Here is a 17,218-nt window from a genome sequence, read left to right as displayed (position 1 = left end):
CTAGCTACAATGGTATCAATGCCAACTAATCTTATCATCAAATTGACTAAGGATGAAGCAAATAAGGACCCAGACTATCAACAATTATTTTGGGAAGTTCAAAATAAGGAACAAGATCCCAAACTCAAGACTAAGTATGAAGAATTCTCTACAAATGAATACGAAGGACTTGTTTATTTCAGAATGAGACTATGCCTTCCTTCAAGTCAAACTCTCAAGAGAAGGATACTCTGGGAAGCACATGATTCTCCTTTTTCAAGACACCCGGATTATGCAAAAACTCTTAATGTTGTCAGGAAAAGTTACTATTGGCAAAGACTACTTAAGTATGTCACTAAATGTCTAAATTGCCAAAGTGTAAAATTTGAACATGTCAAGTTACCAAGAAAACTCCAACCACTTGACATTCCCCAGATGAAATGGGGGTTTATTAGCATGGACTTTGTAGTTGGGTTACTTTCTATACAAGTAGGATATAACTCAATAATGGTAATAGTAGACATGCTAACAAATGTCTCTTATCTTATTCTAACAGATACCAATTACAAAGCTTCAGATTTTGCAAGAATTTTTGTAAAATAGATTTTTAGGTTACATGGGTTACCCTAAAAGGATCATCAGTGATTGTGATTCTCTTTTCACATCACATTTCTGAAAGAGTTTATTTGAATCCATTGGAACCCAACTTTGTTTTTGTACTGCTTATCATCCACAAAGTGATGGGCAGACAGAACAAGTTAATCAAGTAATTGAGAATATTCTTTGTGCATATTGCAGCAAGGAACCTTAAAGGTGGATTCAGTATCTGTGTATAATGTCCCCTATCATTGAAGTATTCAGATAACTCCATTTCAAGCACTATATGGTCAAGATTCACTTTAGTAATACATGGGCGACTAGGCGGAGGCACCTTTATCCCCAACAGATTCAAGTTCATGCATATTATGCTATTTAGTTAACATAGAATACAACTACCATATCTATGATTTCTAGGAGGAAAGGGATGTCAGGTGAGATATGAGACAAAAGAAACATGACCCTCCCTCGCATCAATGATCCCTAAGGGGTGCACAACCTAGCTTGAGGATGAAATTTTTACACCCCTCAAGTCTCGAAACCCATATAGGTGCCCATCCTCTCATTTTATCCCTCACCATATGCCACTTAATTTTTCTGATCCTACTCTAAGGGTAAAAGCTTTGAGAAAAATATTAGAAGAAATGGATGATCAAATCAAGATTATCAGACAAGATATTCAAGCTTCCAAAAAGGACTAACAAAAGGCGTATGTTGATTTAAAAAGGCAAGAACGAATCTTCAAAGACATGATCTTCATCCGTGTCCATCCAAAGAAGAATTCTTTATCTTTAAGAGATTTTAAAAAGCTAAGTCCAAGATATTGTGAACCCTATAAGGTTCTCAAGTGCTTAGGACCAAGCGCTTACAAGATACAACTCCCTAAGAAAATAAAAATCCACAATGTATTTCATGTTAACTTATTGAAAAAATACGTAGCTAACCCTAACCATATCCTTGATGATTAACAAGTTGTAATATCTAACCAAGGAGTCCTTGAGCTACAACGTGATAGAGTAATTGATATAAGGGAGAGAAAATTGAGGAGTAGAACCCTTAGATAATACCTTATCCAATGGAAGGATTATCCTGAAGAAGATGCTACATGGATAGATGAGAATGCTCTTTATCAACAGTACCCATAGTTTATCTCAACATGAGGACATCTCAATTTCTCTAAGGGGAGGAGGATGTAATACTTCCACACAATTAAAAGTTAGTTCGTTAGTTCAAAGGTTAGTTAGTTAGTCAAATATTAAGTTACTAAGGTTACTAAGTAAAGACTAACTAAAGTAAAAAATTAACTAATATTGATAACTAACCAAAAAAAATAAGGATTGTAACCCAATATTTTTCCAATTTGACAAAAACTGTAGCCACCCATCACAGAAGTTACCTCATGAACGTTGATTGTAAATATCCTAAAAAGATATGGAAATTTTTAAAATAGGATGTCATGTAAGAAAAGCAAGTGGCTTTTTCAGTCACATTTGAAGATTTAATGAAACAAAAGAATGATTGGAGAAATCGCGTGTGTTTGTGATCGCAGTTTACAAATAGTAAACAGTACTTTGAACAGGGAGAATAAGGAGTGATCTAGATGATTTCTAATCAAGTGCCTTGGAGTTTTAACCCCCCCCCCCTTCGGAGCCAACGGAACCATCAGATTTGTGATTTGAGCATCAGATTGCATCTTAGAAGTTTCAAATTACTGATTTTGCCAAGATCCCCTCCACAAAGAGCTCTTCTTCTCAGCCACAACCCTTCTTCTCTCATTCAGCTATAAATATGAGGCATGGGGAGTAGTTTAGAAGCACTAGGAGACCCCAAGAGGCTGTGAGAGAGAGGTAGAAGGATACCCCTCCAAGAGGCTGCAAGAAGAAGCTTGAGAGAGAGAGAGAGAGGGGGGAGTTACATAGAGAGGCTGCGAGGGAGAGAGTTAGCTCAATTCCCCCTATCTCGGCCTTCGACTAAGACATCTTCTCTTATGCTCTCCTATCTTGAAATCCTTCCTCCTTCTTTATCTCTTGAATCTACTTGTGGATGATGCAACGAGGTGGAAAGACCATGAGAACCACCGCAATCAGTCAAGGAACAAGTATTGCTAGAGATATGGGAGTGCTCGAGGTTGCCGGAGTTGCCACTACCAACAACGAAACATCTAGTGTGGCCAACGCAAGCACGAGCAAAGACGAAATTTCCAATGCCGTCGTGCTAAACCACGTTATTCATTACTAGGTCATTATTTTGCCACATAAAATAATTACATAAAATATTAGCTTCTATTTTTTACACTTATACGAATTGACAGTTCCATCTAGAAAGCAGTGTACACGCATAAACAATTAATCGCTATGATTTGTAGTTAGATTAATTGAGATTCTAAATTGTGGAATCATGATGGAAATAGTTGCAAGAGGTTATTGAACATATGACTTTATGCGCACTTGAGATTAGTAAAATAACTTGATATAATTATTGTCAAGCGCGACAAGATTAAGTATTGACTAACGCTTAAAAATTGAAATACTATTTAAAAGGATCTATAAGTCATCTTGTTAAGTTATTGGCACAATATATTTCTTTAAGAAATTTTCCTTATGTTGGGTAAGATAGCCCAAACAGAAAATTTATGCATTGATTAACATGTTGTAAGAGATGTACTCAACACTTCTTTATGGAGAGAAGAATCCTCATTAGAATGTAAGGTTACCTTAGGATAAGGTCTACCTTGGCTATGGAAGCTATGAATTGCACGATGGCATGATTGTCATTGCATCATTTGATATACGTTTGAAAGGACTGTTTGTGTTTGCTAGAATCTAGATCTCTGATTAAAAATATTAACAAACAGGATAAAAAGAAGGATCACGCTAGGCTGTCCCCAAGCTAGTTGCGAGACCCTACTCCAAGGGGGTCATGGTTATCGCTTTGTGAGGCTTAGACTGGCTCCATTAGCGAAAGGTCTGTCCATAGGTATAGTCTCGGGTAGTAGGAGGCTCTGGCCATAAATTCTGCATAATTACCCCTTCCTGACCTAGGATGGGATCCTGAAACCCTAAATACTAGTTACAAGGGTGGAATCTTGGTGGAAAAAATACCCTCATGGAATTCTGTGTATCTTCCGTAGGGTTGGAAAGATAGAAATTGTAATAAGCTTCCAATATAATAAAGAAGTTTGTTTTATTCAAGGATTGTTTGAATTGTATGTGTATCCATGAGATAAATTATATGAAGAAACATGCGATTTAATGGAATAATAAGTAAGCTAGTTGTATATGCTCCAATAAATGTGTTGTAGGTAATTAAAAAAACTAAAGATGATTCTGTCATCAAAGGAAATTAGGTGGGTGTAACCCCCAACGAATTCGTCCAATGGTAGGGTGGTTCTGTTAGCTGGGAGCAATAGAAATAGGAAGATGATAAATTGACCAATAGCTTTTCTAAATCAGCAATAGAAATAGGAAGATGATAAATTGACCAACAAGTCGTTAGGTAGAACCGACTTGCATTGTTTTAGGAGGCTGGAATGGGATTTTGTCTTATGGGTGAGAGAGTTGACGTACCGCACTCCACTCCATCTTTCATTTTCTTTGAACCAAGTGCAATGGCAAGTTCACTTTAGATCGAGTAGTCTTGTAGTCTGATTTTAAAAATGGAAAAATTTAGGTCGATCTTACTGGGTTCAACTGGAACACTTTCGTTGCGATGTAGACTTAGTGGAGTCTAAGTGACAAACCCTATGATGTTCCAAGGGAGTGCCGGGCAGCGTCATTTGAAAATCTACCGATGGACTACATAAAGGTGTGCCTTGGAATGAGCATGGCAGACACCTCACAAGAAGAGTGTAGAAGAGAGAGAAAAGAGAAGAGAGAATAAGTGATGAAGAGAGATAATGACTAGAAAGATAGGAGATAATTGAGAGATGAAAGATGAGAGAGAAGGTAAGATGGAGAGACTATAATCTATTTTAATGAATTGATGAAAATTTATAAGTCTCAAAATCTTATATACCTATACCATTGTCACATAATATTATTTAATAAACCACACTAAGATAATATCTCTTCCTAGTTTCCTACAATGGATGGATGGGTGGGTTTGACCTTGGAGTAGGTGAACTTGAGTAGCAGCAACAAGGGAATTTCTTTCAAACTGCAAACATGAACCACACATGACCCTCAATCTCTCACTGTCTCTTATCACACACACACACTCTCTCTCTCTCTCTCTCTCTCTCTCTCTCTCTCTCTCTCTCTCTCTCTCTCTCTCTCTCTCTCTCTCTCTCTCTCTCTCTCTCTCTCTCTCTCTCTCTCTCTCTCTCTCTCTCTCTCTCTCTCTCTCTACACACACGCACACACACATCCATTTGTTCTCGCTACCTCTCTCTCTATCTCCTTCTCTCACGATCTCTCTCTCTCTCTCTCTCTCTCTCTCTCTCTCTCTCTCTCTCTCTCTCTCTCTCTCTCTCTCTCTCTCTCTCTCACACACACACACACATACACACATCCATTTGTTCTCACTACCTCTCTCTCTATCTCCTTCTCTCACGATCTATCCCCCCCTCTCTCTCTCTCTCTCTCTCTCTCTCTCTCTCTCTCTCTCTCTCTCTCTCTCTCTCTCTCTCTCTCTCTCTCTCTCTCTCTCTCTCTCTCTCTCTCTCTCTCTACTAGCATAAATGCTAAAAAACAATAGCTTAATAGCCTAGGCTCTTAATGCTTATGTAGCCTATGGTCTTCAACAATCCCCCTTCCCTTCACCTAGCACACTTTGCTAGTTAGTGCATGGGATTTGCTCTCAATGGATCAATTGTGATTGAGGATTTATTGTGTGCTATTTGTCAAGTCGATCGAGCTTTACTCCACGAAGGTTGACTTTGCATGACAATCAGTGATATTGAGGTGGACTGACATGATGATGTAGCTGTGATGACATTGATGACATTTGGATGAAGGCCATTTTTAAAAAGTCCTTAAACTTTAAAATCTTTTAAATATTAATAACACACAAGTCCTTGTTACTTTGATATGAAAATTAGTGATTAGAATATTTTATATGACTTGTATTTGTTATTTTAATTTGATTCAATTTATGTAGTGCTCTCAGTTTATGACCCAAAATGATTAACATTAATATACAACTCTTTTAACATTGATTTTTATCCTTTGAAGAACTAATGGTGGCTGAGCTAATGGTGGTTGACCTTTTGGATGATTGCATCAACTTAGAGAAAGCACGTGGAATAATAAATGTGTAAACACCCCGAACAACGTAGTATGCTTAACAATTATGATATTCGCTTGTTTTCGAGATTTAATGTAAAAGAGAATGAACACTTAAAGCTGAAAATGAAAATTACTCACAAAATTACAGCCATGAAAATGTAAAAGTAATGGAGACAAGATTGAGGGTTGAAGATGGGCAACCCCCCCCCCCCCCCCCCCCCCGAAGGAATGTATTTCTGCTCAACCCAAGTCCCTTAGGGAAGAGCTCAGTTACAATCAACCTGAGAGTGAGAAGAAGTAATTCTCACTCTCACAAGATCATGCAAAGATGTACAAACACACATGCATTATCTATTATGCAATGATAAGAACTGATTTCTTTACAGTATGAGAGAAGAAAAAGGGGAATTCAGCCTTTCTCCATCGTTGATCAGCAGTACATGGATAGGGCTTGCTTCTTGTAGCTAAAATGGAAGAAAGAGCTCGAGAAGGAGGTGCTGTAATGAATTTACAGGCTTGCTGTCTTGTAAAACAGCAGTGAGATAAAAGAGGGAATATGGAGGAATTTGATAATGGAGAAGTGGGGGATGATGATGGGGATGGATGGGGCCAGTTTCTGGCTATCTGTGGGTGCTGTACATGAGTTTACAGCAAAGAAAAATGATGTTGAATGAAGAAAAACGAGCTCTTATTTATAGGAGAGGGGAGAGCTAGTACAAAAGGGGAAAGTGGAGTAGCACAAGACAAGTGTCCAGCCACATGTCATGAGATGTGACAAGTGGTGGGACACTTGGAAACTTGTGTGACAAGTGTCTTGACACTTGTCTCTTCTCTATGGCCTTCCTTTTTGGGTTGAATACTGTCAAGAATAGAAATAACCAAATTTAGTAAGCACAATCAGAGTACAGAACTTACTATTTTTAGAATGACATCCCTATTTTTTAGGACTAGCATTTTTAGGCTAATTCGAGGCTCCTAGGGATCTCCTAAAATTTAGGGACCCCCCCCCAATATGGGTGTCATATGAAAGCTTTTTCCGTGTACATCGCAAAAATGGTATCCGAATTTTCATGTGACTTTCCTATGCAAAGAAATGTGCATTTCAAGCTTTCAGCCCACACATGCACTATTATACAAGCATTTCATGATCATGCCATCTTGTTGATTGTAACTATTTGTTCTGGTGGATCTAGCCCACACTTCAAGGCATCAATCCTTTCTGTGTGCGAGTCTAACCCTGATATGCGTGAGTTCTAGTCACAGGCGCCCAATCGGGTCATATAGGTGGAAGTGTGAACTATCTTTTCTCTAACCCACCGCGTGGGTCCACCATAACCTGTGACCACTCATCAGTGGCCAGCTCCAATGCACTTTTCTTTATATCTAATTAGTGCAAAGGAAATAAAATTAATAAATCATTATATAGACAAATTAATGAAAAAGGATACAAATTCTGTTTCTATAGAGTTGTGACAAAATGACAAATTTTAATTTTAATTTTTTTGCTTGTTCCATCTTTTAGAAGCCCTTGATGATAATGTGCACAGTGATCTACTTTTGTGCTCTACGAAGGAGGTTAGAGAGCTATGTTTAAAGCATATTTTAAAAGAAGAACTTTTTCACAAATTAAGCAACTGTAAAGATACATCACTACTAAAGTTTCTTGATAGTCAACATATTGGTTTTCCCATATGTTCTTCTCAAATGTTTTGTCAAAGTTAAGAAGGTAATACTAAACAATAAGAAATTGCCTTTACATCTAGCATAGTACATTTATGTGCATGATATATTAAAAAGGAAAAACTTGGGTGGACAAACCCTTAAACATAAGCACTAGCTTGGAAAGAGCAAATGCAAGGGCTACTGCATGAAGGGAAAATTATGTACTAAAGCACACAATGCCCATCACAATGACAGTCATAAGAGCAAGATGAGGCCTTCTAAAATGAAATCAACTCTTTAAAAGAGCAAACGAAAGGTCTCACAAAGTAATTTGCTATGCTTTGTAGAGAAAGAGATAAGACATGACAAGACATTACTGATTTGCTCAATAGAAAAGTGCAAGTTCACTCAAGTTGAATTAATAAAAAAGAAGGCAGAATGATAAGTTGATGTCTCTTGAGCAATTCCTTAGCAAGCTCACCCAACACTTCTTAAGTAAATGTTTAGAATGAGGTGGGCCCTTCAAACACTAATGAGGCTAGACCTTCAAATACCAATTAGTAAAGCATTGTTGGTATAGTATACTTTTTGTAGCAAAATATTTTTGTAATCTCTCAAGTAGTTGCCTTGTAAAAAATTGTATATAAATTGTTTACTTTGAAGTTTCTTCAATTGCTTTGTATTCATGTGACTAAAAGTGCTATTTTGAATACGATTTAGAGTATGTATTAATTAATTGATCTTTGCATCTCAATGCATCATTCAACCCTAAATTGTATACTTCATGCATAAATTGTATATGAGATAATTACTCCATTGTGTAATTTGCATGTCAATTGTATACAAGTTAAAATACTTATAGATGTACATTGCATTGATATTACATACGAGTGATTGTTTCATGTCGTGAACCTTGCATCTTAGCACTATCATATACGAGTTAATTACTCACTTTGCATCTCAATTGCATGCAATTTAATTACATAGTTATTTACTTTGCATCTATGTAAAATTTACTCCATTAAATAATTACTCCATTATCTATGTAAAATTTACTTAATCATTAAAATTTTAATTTTAAGACTTAAACACGATAAGATCTAGTATTTGAAAATTTATATGATTATGACTAATTTCAAAAAGTAATATAACTTCTAATATGTTTCAATATAAGGTTTTACCTTAAGATAGTGGATCAAGATTGATGGATTTTTACCCCAATAATATTTAACCTAATAGGATGGATGGCCACTCTATACACATGCACCACATGGCCACTATGCATACATGCATGGCTATATTTCATGCATGCTTATTCATCATATATGCATGCATGACCGCCTTGCATGCATGCCACATGGTAAGTGAAGGACTAGTTGGCATGCATGAGGGGATGGCCTACCATGTATGATATAGCTACATGGCTTGAGGACATTTCATCCTTGATGCCACATCACTACCATGTCACCATGGTAACAAGGTTGAAATGGAAAATTAATGATAAGGCGTGTGATAGCATGGCAAATGTAACAAATGTATCTCATTGGTGACTTGCCTATAGATCATGACAATGTGACATGGCATATGATAATGTGGCATAGATGAGAAGGATGACACATCACCATGATGTAGCCATCCAATGATGTGGCATTTTAAGTTGGTGTGATAAGGTAGCACTTATCATGACATGTACATGAGGATGGTGTAGCAAGAGTTGTCTAGGGCAAGCAAAGTGGGAAAGCTCATGATATGGATTGCCACATCATTTTCTAAGCCTAGCACCAACCCTAGACCTAGGTTTGGGAGAGAAGGCTCTAGTATGAAAAGGGGGAATTTAGATTCATGGGGGTGTAACTCACTTTCTTGTATCCATTCTCATCCAAATTGTTTGTTGTGGGGATAAAAAACAACAAAGACTTGCTAGCTCCTAAGTGAGTTTTATGTAATTTTCTTTTATTTTCCATTTTTTAAACATATTTATAGTTCAACCTCTAACATTGAAAGGGTAAATATGATGGATCTATATCTCAAAATCTAACTATTAAAGTTTAGCTCAAGTTTATTTGCCACAAGGATCCAAGTATCATCCATAGGCCCATATAATTTGCATAGTAACCTATGTGCATTGCATAGAGCTACTTGTGCATCAAATTGGTCATTCATGCCAAGCAATATGACCCAAAAATTTAGTTTTTACAAAAAAATTGTTTTAAAATATTAAGAAATTAAGCTATGAAAATTGAGACCCAATGGTCATAGTAGCATTGTGAAATAATGATTAAAATATGTGGTTGTCATTTAATTCTGTTTTGAGACATAACAATACACACATTAATACATCATGGTATTTAAAGAGAAGATGTGCCTTAAATCTCAATCAAACCACACATGAATATGCCACACAATGTGGCAAATGTTTTCTCAAGAGAGAGAATCTTCAAATTTGTTGTGGATCTAGGTGAGATTGGCTATTTTATATTTAAGAAGATGCTAAAAAAGGTTTGTGAAAAAAATTATCCAATGTGGTGAGCTTTATCTCATACCATCCTTTATCATAAATGATTTATAAACATGAGGTGTCAAAGGGGTGAAATTTGAAAATTTTTAGTACCAATTTAATTGATAGAGCTATAATATAACAAACACAATTTGGGAAGTGTTTGTATCTAATCAAAGTTCAACATATGATGACTTGTTGCATATCAAGTTCTAAAGAAAACATTTGAGATACTAAAACTATTAGTCATGCATGCAACTATTTCAAGAATTTAGGCTTTTGAGTTTTTGAAAAAAGGCCATTGTTTCAATTGTATGATTGGGATCCTCATCTTTTCACTTTATGTTAGGACAACTCTCACATATTTTCCACTCATGAAATGTGTTCATATTCACATTTCCTATATGCACCCATGGTCTAATGAGTAGAGTATCACAATTGTTGATGGGGCAAGTGGGCTTGATGGCATCACTAGATGATGTCCTCTTTTACATGCAGCTACTCCATGGTTTGAGATTATCCATTCCACTCCAACTTTCCTAGAGTTTGCCTTTTGGCATTAGTGTTTTTATTTCTATTAGTCCTTCATAAGGCATATTTGGTTGTTTCTTTAACTTCTTGTATTAGTTTACTTATGGTGAGATGGCTAATCTGTACCTCAAATGTCAATGAACATTTATTCTATGATGTGTGTGTGTGTGTGTGTGTGTGTGTGTGTGTGTGTGTGTGTGTGTGTGTGTGTGTGTGTGTGTGTGTGTGTGTGTGTGTGTGTGTGTGTGTGTGTGTGTGTGTGTGTGTGTGTGTGTGTGTGTGTGTGTGTGTGTGTGTGTGTGTGTGTGTGTGTGTGAGTGATGCAAAAAAATTACTAAATGACTACTCAACAATAACTAGTTTAGATTATTTTAATGGCTAATACTCACCAATTGCTATTCTTTCTTTCAAAAAGAGAAAACTAGGGTTTGGAAAGTCTAGTGGATCCAACAAAATTTGACATAAAAATTTTCGTCATTTGAAACATTTTTAGAAAATTTGTGTAAGTCTCACAAAAGAGAGAGAGAGAGAGAGAGAGAGAGAGAGAGAGAGAGAGAGAGAGAGAGAGAGAGAGAGAGAGAGAGAGAGAGAGAGAGAGAGAGAGAGAGAGTGTGTGTGTGTGTGTGTGTGTGTGTGTGTGTGTGTGCGTGCGTGCGTGCGTGTGTGTGTGCGTGTGTGTGTGTGTGTGTGTGTGCGTGTGTGTGTGTGTGTGTGCAAGGATTTTAAAATTGCCATTGCCACATTTTCAAATGATATTATAAAGCTTGTATGCGATTCACCAAAAATTAAAAGGATATTCAACCATTTGTAGTATATCTTAAGGTATATCTCAAAGGATGTGTTAGTATGTTTAATTTACAAGTGTATATTTGGTACTTATATGCCATACATGACTTGTAATGCAATTATGGCAAAAAAAGCGTTAAAAGAGCTAATCTCTAACATTTTTTCGTTAAAAAATAGAAATGTCATTTTGTAAATGGTTTGTACCAATGTGATATAATTGCACACGCACAATGACCACGAGAAAGAATACAATTTAACTAACACTAGATATTTACTAAACTCATGGATGTAGACCAACTATGAGATTATTTTATCTTTGCAATTGCAAATGTAGACATATGAAAGGAGAATAGGAGTAAGAAGGAATAGATCTTCACCATATTTTCATTATCTAGAGGAAATATATAGGATAGGATGGGTGTGAAAGAGTAGAAAGTTATCATTGTATTTGTCGTTGTCCCACAAAGAGAGAGAGAGAGAGAGAGAGAGAGAGAGAGAGAGAGAGAGAGAGAGAGAGAGAGAGAGAGAGAGAGAGAGAGAGAGAGAGAGAGAGAGAGAGAGAGAGAGAGAGAGAGAGAGAGAGAGAGAGAGAGAATGGTAGACATTCTTTCATATCATTATCATGATGGAGGAGGAAGTGCTTTAGGTGTAGCTGGCAAAGGTGGAGGAATAGAGGGGGTATCTTGGCCTACAGGAGGCATAAATTGCTTGCTCTTCAACTTGTGCTTCCCAGGATCATGGCTACCATTAGGTCCTGCTGGAGCATAATCCCTAAACAAGCTATAACTGAGCTTTCTTGTGGTTCTCTGCAATATATCACTCAAATATAATGAGTCGATCATTTACAAAGAAAATGAGTTTCCCTTGTACGTTTAAACATTAAAATAATGTATCCAGTAATTATAGAAAACCAACATTTTTCTTATGCAATAATAACTTATATGGCTTCTTCACACTTTGATTGTGAGAAAAAGACCAAAATATATCAAAAGAGCAATTTTGGATGTGAAGATACGGTTAAATGCAAATAGCATGAAGCATGTGGATTTGCAAAATAAGATTCATGTGTATGTTTGTCAAAAAGATGGATTCTAAAGAAGAATATTACCTCTTCCTGTCGCTCACCATCTAGCAAAAGTCGTAGCCTCAATGTTTTAAAATTCACTATGGCAAAGAACCCATGTTGGTCTTCATCATAAGATGGACTCAAGTAACTTAATCAGAGTTAACTTTAGGATCATGTGTAATTCATACTTGACATCCTACTATCAAAATTATAACAAGCACTTTTCATCTGCAGCCTTATTTATGAAAATGTAGAGGACATCAACAAAATACCTACTTACCGTGTAGTGGTTGATATTGTGACATGGATGTATGAAGCCAACAAGTTACCAACATGAAGAATATTGTCATCACAGTGATGAACCTCATCTTAAATGTATCTAGTTGGATGCAACCCAATTTTGTTAGCACGAAGATGGTGAGGTAAGGTGATGCTTGGATTCTGGAATTGAGCTTTGTGTCTCATTTATACCTAGAGCTCTATGTCCACAATCAAAATAATATTGACAAAAAGGGACTCCGAAAGAAAGAATTCGAAGGACTATGAAAATCAAAGTAAAATAGGCAAAGGCGAGAGCATTGGACATCTTCAATTATGAAGATTCACATTCACTCAAGCAAAAGCTCTTCGGAATCAGCAATCACTACTCCAACAACCACTTTCATTAAGAAAATCATGCACCTCCAAAAAGGTGTTGGAGGGCCTAAAGCTATCATGAGATGTCATTTCACGAAATCTCATGTCCTTGTATGTCTAATACAGTTTTCCCCTTCTCAAAAAACAACTTATTCGTCGACCGCGATGACGTACGTAGGCCCACCACCATCTCTCGGGTGTCTTTCTTTGGTAAAACAAAAATTATGAAGATATTACGGAAGAGAATTATTTCAGATGATGATGCCGAATCTCGTGAGATTTTAGGAAAGCAAAGACCGAGGACCAGATTCATATCTCCATCTATCTAGTTTCGTAGCATTGCCTTTTTTCAAAAATAGAGGGTATACTACTCTACTTTGGTTGTGTACGAGGTGAGGTATTCTTTATCTTAACAATGAGAGAGGCCCTTTTCTTGTATATGCACGGCCTTTACTACATCAAGTTATAGCTATCCCTTTTTTATGTTGAAAGTATATGTTCATGTCGACATAAGCCTTTGGAAACAAGCCCATGAGATGCGGTTTTTCTAGTACTTAAAGAGAAAGGAAAATGTATTTAAACCATAAAGCTTTTGACGTACATGTTTTATATTTATATTCCTATGATGGGATGGTTGTGAGAGATTAGGGATTTCAATCCGGGTTCATTAAGGAATTGAGAAGCCTCTATTTACCCTTATTTGTATAGACGTGTTAGCTAGCTTGTGTGTTGATCAAATAGAAAATCTACCTTGGTTTACTTGGTTAGCCCCAGATTGAGCTGTGAATATTTAGCTTGTGGCAATGTCACTTGCCAAGGTTTGATTGGGTTATAAGTCCATTATAGAAAAACTTTAGAAATATTGAGAATTAGTCTAAAATCTTTGAACAAGCATTGAAGCCTAAAGCACGAAGCTATATGGTGGTAGAGAGTCCACTAAAAGATTTGAGTACATGATTAGCAATGATGATGAGATTGTGGTTATCTAGAGAAAGAACTTGAAAACAACAGGGTAGAACAAATTATACAAGCCTCTTGATACAACTAAAATTACATCAATGATGCTCCAAAGAGGCTTACTTGATCGTCTCCACCTCTCCATTAATTTTGGTGGCTTGACACCTAAATTTTATCCACTTTTCTTCAACTCAAATACATTCATAGATCTCAACTCAAGTAAGATACAATATTTAACTTTGATCTAGGATATTGCCCCTTAGACAATTTGACAGCTAGGTTGCATAATACAAAAAATAGAAAAATATGAGACTATTATACAGTGGCCCCTAAAAATATAAGGTGCAATACACGAACATATCATCAAATACATACCATATTAGATAAAAATTATTATTAGCAACCATTCTTTCATATGAACAAAAGATTCTTTGGTAGGATTAATTATCACCTATAAATTTCGGGGTTGTACAATACACTAACATGTGTGGCTGGTCTTTGAGATGAGGGACTCTAAGGACAAAGGTACTTAAAACATCCAAAAAGTTTGCAATTTAACTAGCTTCTAAATCAAATTAGTATGTAACTTAATAATACCTAGTCAAGGGGTGTCTAAGATACATAAGAAAGTATAATCATTTGGAAAACTAGTAGTTATAATATTTAAAAGTTATAGATAAAATAAATTCATAGTACTAGAGAGTTTTGTATTTTTACTTTAAAATTATATAGTCAATGAATTATTTAAATTAATAAAACATAAAATATAATAACTAATAAATTAAAATAAAAGTTTACATATGTAACATCTTAAAAAGTAAGAAAATGAGAATAGGAGTAAAAGGGACTTGGAGGAGTTATAAGAGTTTAATGAGCATATTCTTCAAATAAACTTGTTTAGGATGAGATGAGCTTTAAGATCTATGCTTCATAAACTTTACAATCTTGGCTTGATGAAGTTGCTCTTCAAGTAGATGTGCAAGGTTTACCAAACATGGAGGAAAAGTTTAACTACTTTAGAAGCATGAATATATAAAGGTTGAATGGTATATTAAATTTATAATGGTACATAAGACAAGGAATTAAAACTGAAACCATATTATTTATTAAGTTGACTTCTAAATAAAATAAATTTTCTTGATCTAAATATTAGTTGACTTTATACAAAAGCTAACATTAGGTTATTGTGCATTGCATAGGTAACACTATACACAATAGTAAGATAGTGAGGGTAAAGTTAAAACCCAAACAAATCAAGAAATGAGAAGGCATGGACCTAACTATGTAAAGGAGTTACGTTGTGGTTTAACTAACTTATGAATGGAGTGTCTTCTATGTGATTACGATTTTAAAGATGGAACTTTACACATTACGAGGTACATTTTAAGGATATGAGCAATGTGATTTTTTGCATCTAATGTAACAATCTTGTTTTGGAAGTCTTAAGAGAACAACAAACATTGAACTAAAGAGCCCAATAGACCATGCATTGATAACCTCGAAGGAGTATAATCAACCTACTTCTAGAATTTAGAAAATTGGTGAGGCAACATGTGCTCCTTGCCCATCGACGCAATCTTTGGTAGATACAATAGGTGAAGTTCTTACTATGTCAAAAAGAGCTCACAAAAAGAAGGATTGAAGATAGATTTCGTAAAGTAAAATAACTTGATATTATATCGCATGTGGTATCCCCTTCAATGTCATATGAAACCCACTATTTTGAGATGCTTTAATATCCATGGCTATATTGAGTTTCACTTCACCAAACCATAGAAAAATGCATATCGAATACTTGGGTTCAACCAGAATAGATAGAGAAATGCATCTAAAATACCAAGTATTTGGTTATGTAGCTTCCTATGAATGTGAGATTGCATTGGATGATTGGAAAAATAATCAATGTAAACCATTGGTTAATTTGGTTACTACATGTCACGAGGGCACATTTTTCTAAAAGCCATTGATACATCTCTTAAAGAAAAGACTCCTCCCTTCATAGGAAATATATATAAGAAGTGTTGAGATATCGAGCTCCACTCGTGATATGCCAGGGTGACAGTTGTGCATTTATGTCACCGACTTGTCAGTTAGCAGATGCGGTTGGTACACCGTCCATGAATAATAGCTAGATGACAGCTATCCTTATCTACTCTAGTTCGTGGCTCAGTTAGTATGCCACCTTAGTTAGTTGAGTTTGGTTTGAGACCCATATATAGGGTTCTTCTATTTCTATGTACTAGAGTTCTTTTTGGCTTACACAACTAAGAAAAGGAAAACTGTTTTCAGCCTCCACCTTTGTGTGTATTTCTCCATTGTGCAAGCAAGAAAGCTACAAGTGAGACTCCTTCCATCTCTCCCACAATCCTGACATGTATTAGAGCCTTGTTCGTGGTAAGGAGCTCAAGAAAGCAAGTCAAGTTCGCGGTGTTCTGGTAAGAGGACCAGTGTTGCTTTCATTTTTCTGTTTTGGGAGCAAGTCTTCTGTAGGTAACACAGCCGAAAAGTGCAAGAGTGCATTGTCTCAGATTGAGACACCCTTCGCAGTGTAGCAAGAGGGCAGTATATGCTGGGGTGAGGGCTTTAGCCCACAGTTGCTCTGTTTTTTTGATTTGAGGCCATTTCGGGGCCTGTTTTGGAGGCGGAAGTTTTCTGCACGCACTCAGGAAAAGGGCTTGTTTTATGCTGTGCGACCACTGTTCTACAGGTCGGTGAAAATTACCACAGAAATTGCATCGTATGCTTGTGTGCAGAGACATTGGGAGTTACAGAATCATCCTTGGTTCCTGTTTATGCAAAATCGTGACTAGGAAGTGACTGTGTGGTCAAATACCACTTTCGCCAGTTTTGCAGATTTTCCCTTGTGAGGGTGAAGCTGTGTTTTTTTGTAGTGACAGAATTTTTTGCAGTGTTTTGTAATGGCATCTGATTCTCTTTCACAGATTGTAACTGAAAAGCTTGACAAGAACAACTTCCAAGCATGGAAGTTTAGAATGACGAATTTCCTTATGGGAAAAGGATATTGGGAATTTGTTGCAGGAAATGAAGAAGAACAATTTCTTCCTGATGTTCCCAATCAACAGCAAATGCAGGCATTTAAAGCATGGCATGAGAGAGCCAGGAAAGTTATGTACTGGCTGTCTATCAGTATTTCAGACTCTATGATTGTGCATATTCAGAATGCAAGTACGCCAAAGGAGGCATGGGATACTTTGTCAAAAATGTATAGCAAAAATACGCAAGCCAGGAAAATGCAGCTCAAGCAAGAGTTGCATAATGTGC

The 17,218-nt window shown here is 36.3% G+C and overlaps 1 protein-coding gene across 1 annotated transcript; it reads right to left on the bottom strand.

Moving 5' to 3' along the window:
• Window positions 1-11,592: 11,592 nt before the first annotated feature.
• On the bottom strand, window positions 11,593-12,765 carry LOC148023461 (uncharacterized). Its single transcript, XM_087695418.1, has 3 exons — window positions 12,624-12,765; window positions 12,386-12,405; window positions 11,593-12,083 (listed from the first exon to the last, which is right to left on the bottom strand). The coding sequence occupies exons 1-3, from the start codon at window positions 12,709-12,711 to the stop codon at window positions 11,898-11,900; spliced, it is 294 nt and encodes a 97-aa protein (XP_087551544.1). The 5' UTR covers window positions 12,712-12,765; the 3' UTR covers window positions 11,593-11,897.
• Between the last annotated feature and the right edge of the window lie 4,453 nt (window positions 12,766-17,218).

The sequence above is a fragment of the Lygodium microphyllum genome, chromosome 16, assembly GCF_053477565.2.
Source record: "Lygodium microphyllum isolate KBCC chromosome 16, Lygodium_microphyllum_v1.1.10, whole genome shotgun sequence".
Lineage (NCBI taxonomy): Eukaryota > Viridiplantae > Streptophyta > Polypodiopsida > Schizaeales > Lygodiaceae > Lygodium > Lygodium microphyllum.
The sequence above is the reverse complement of the archived record's forward strand: the minus strand, read 5'-3'. Positions and strand labels throughout refer to the sequence as shown.

What these genes read in the sequence shown, in the direction of transcription:
- LOC148023461 (XM_087695418.1), bottom strand. Translation starts at nt 12,711, where the DNA reads ATGAGGTTCATCACTGTGATGACAATATTCTTCATGTTGGTAACTTGT. An exon ending in ACAATATCAACCACTACACG is followed by an intron (nt 12,406 to 12,623) that starts GTAAGTAGGTAT and finishes GACTTTTGCTAG; the next exon opens with ATGGTGAGCGACAGGAAGAG. An exon ending in ATGGTGAGCGACAGGAAGAG is followed by an intron (nt 12,084 to 12,385) that starts GTAATATTCTTC and finishes GATATATTGCAG; the next exon opens with AGAACCACAAGAAAGCTCAG.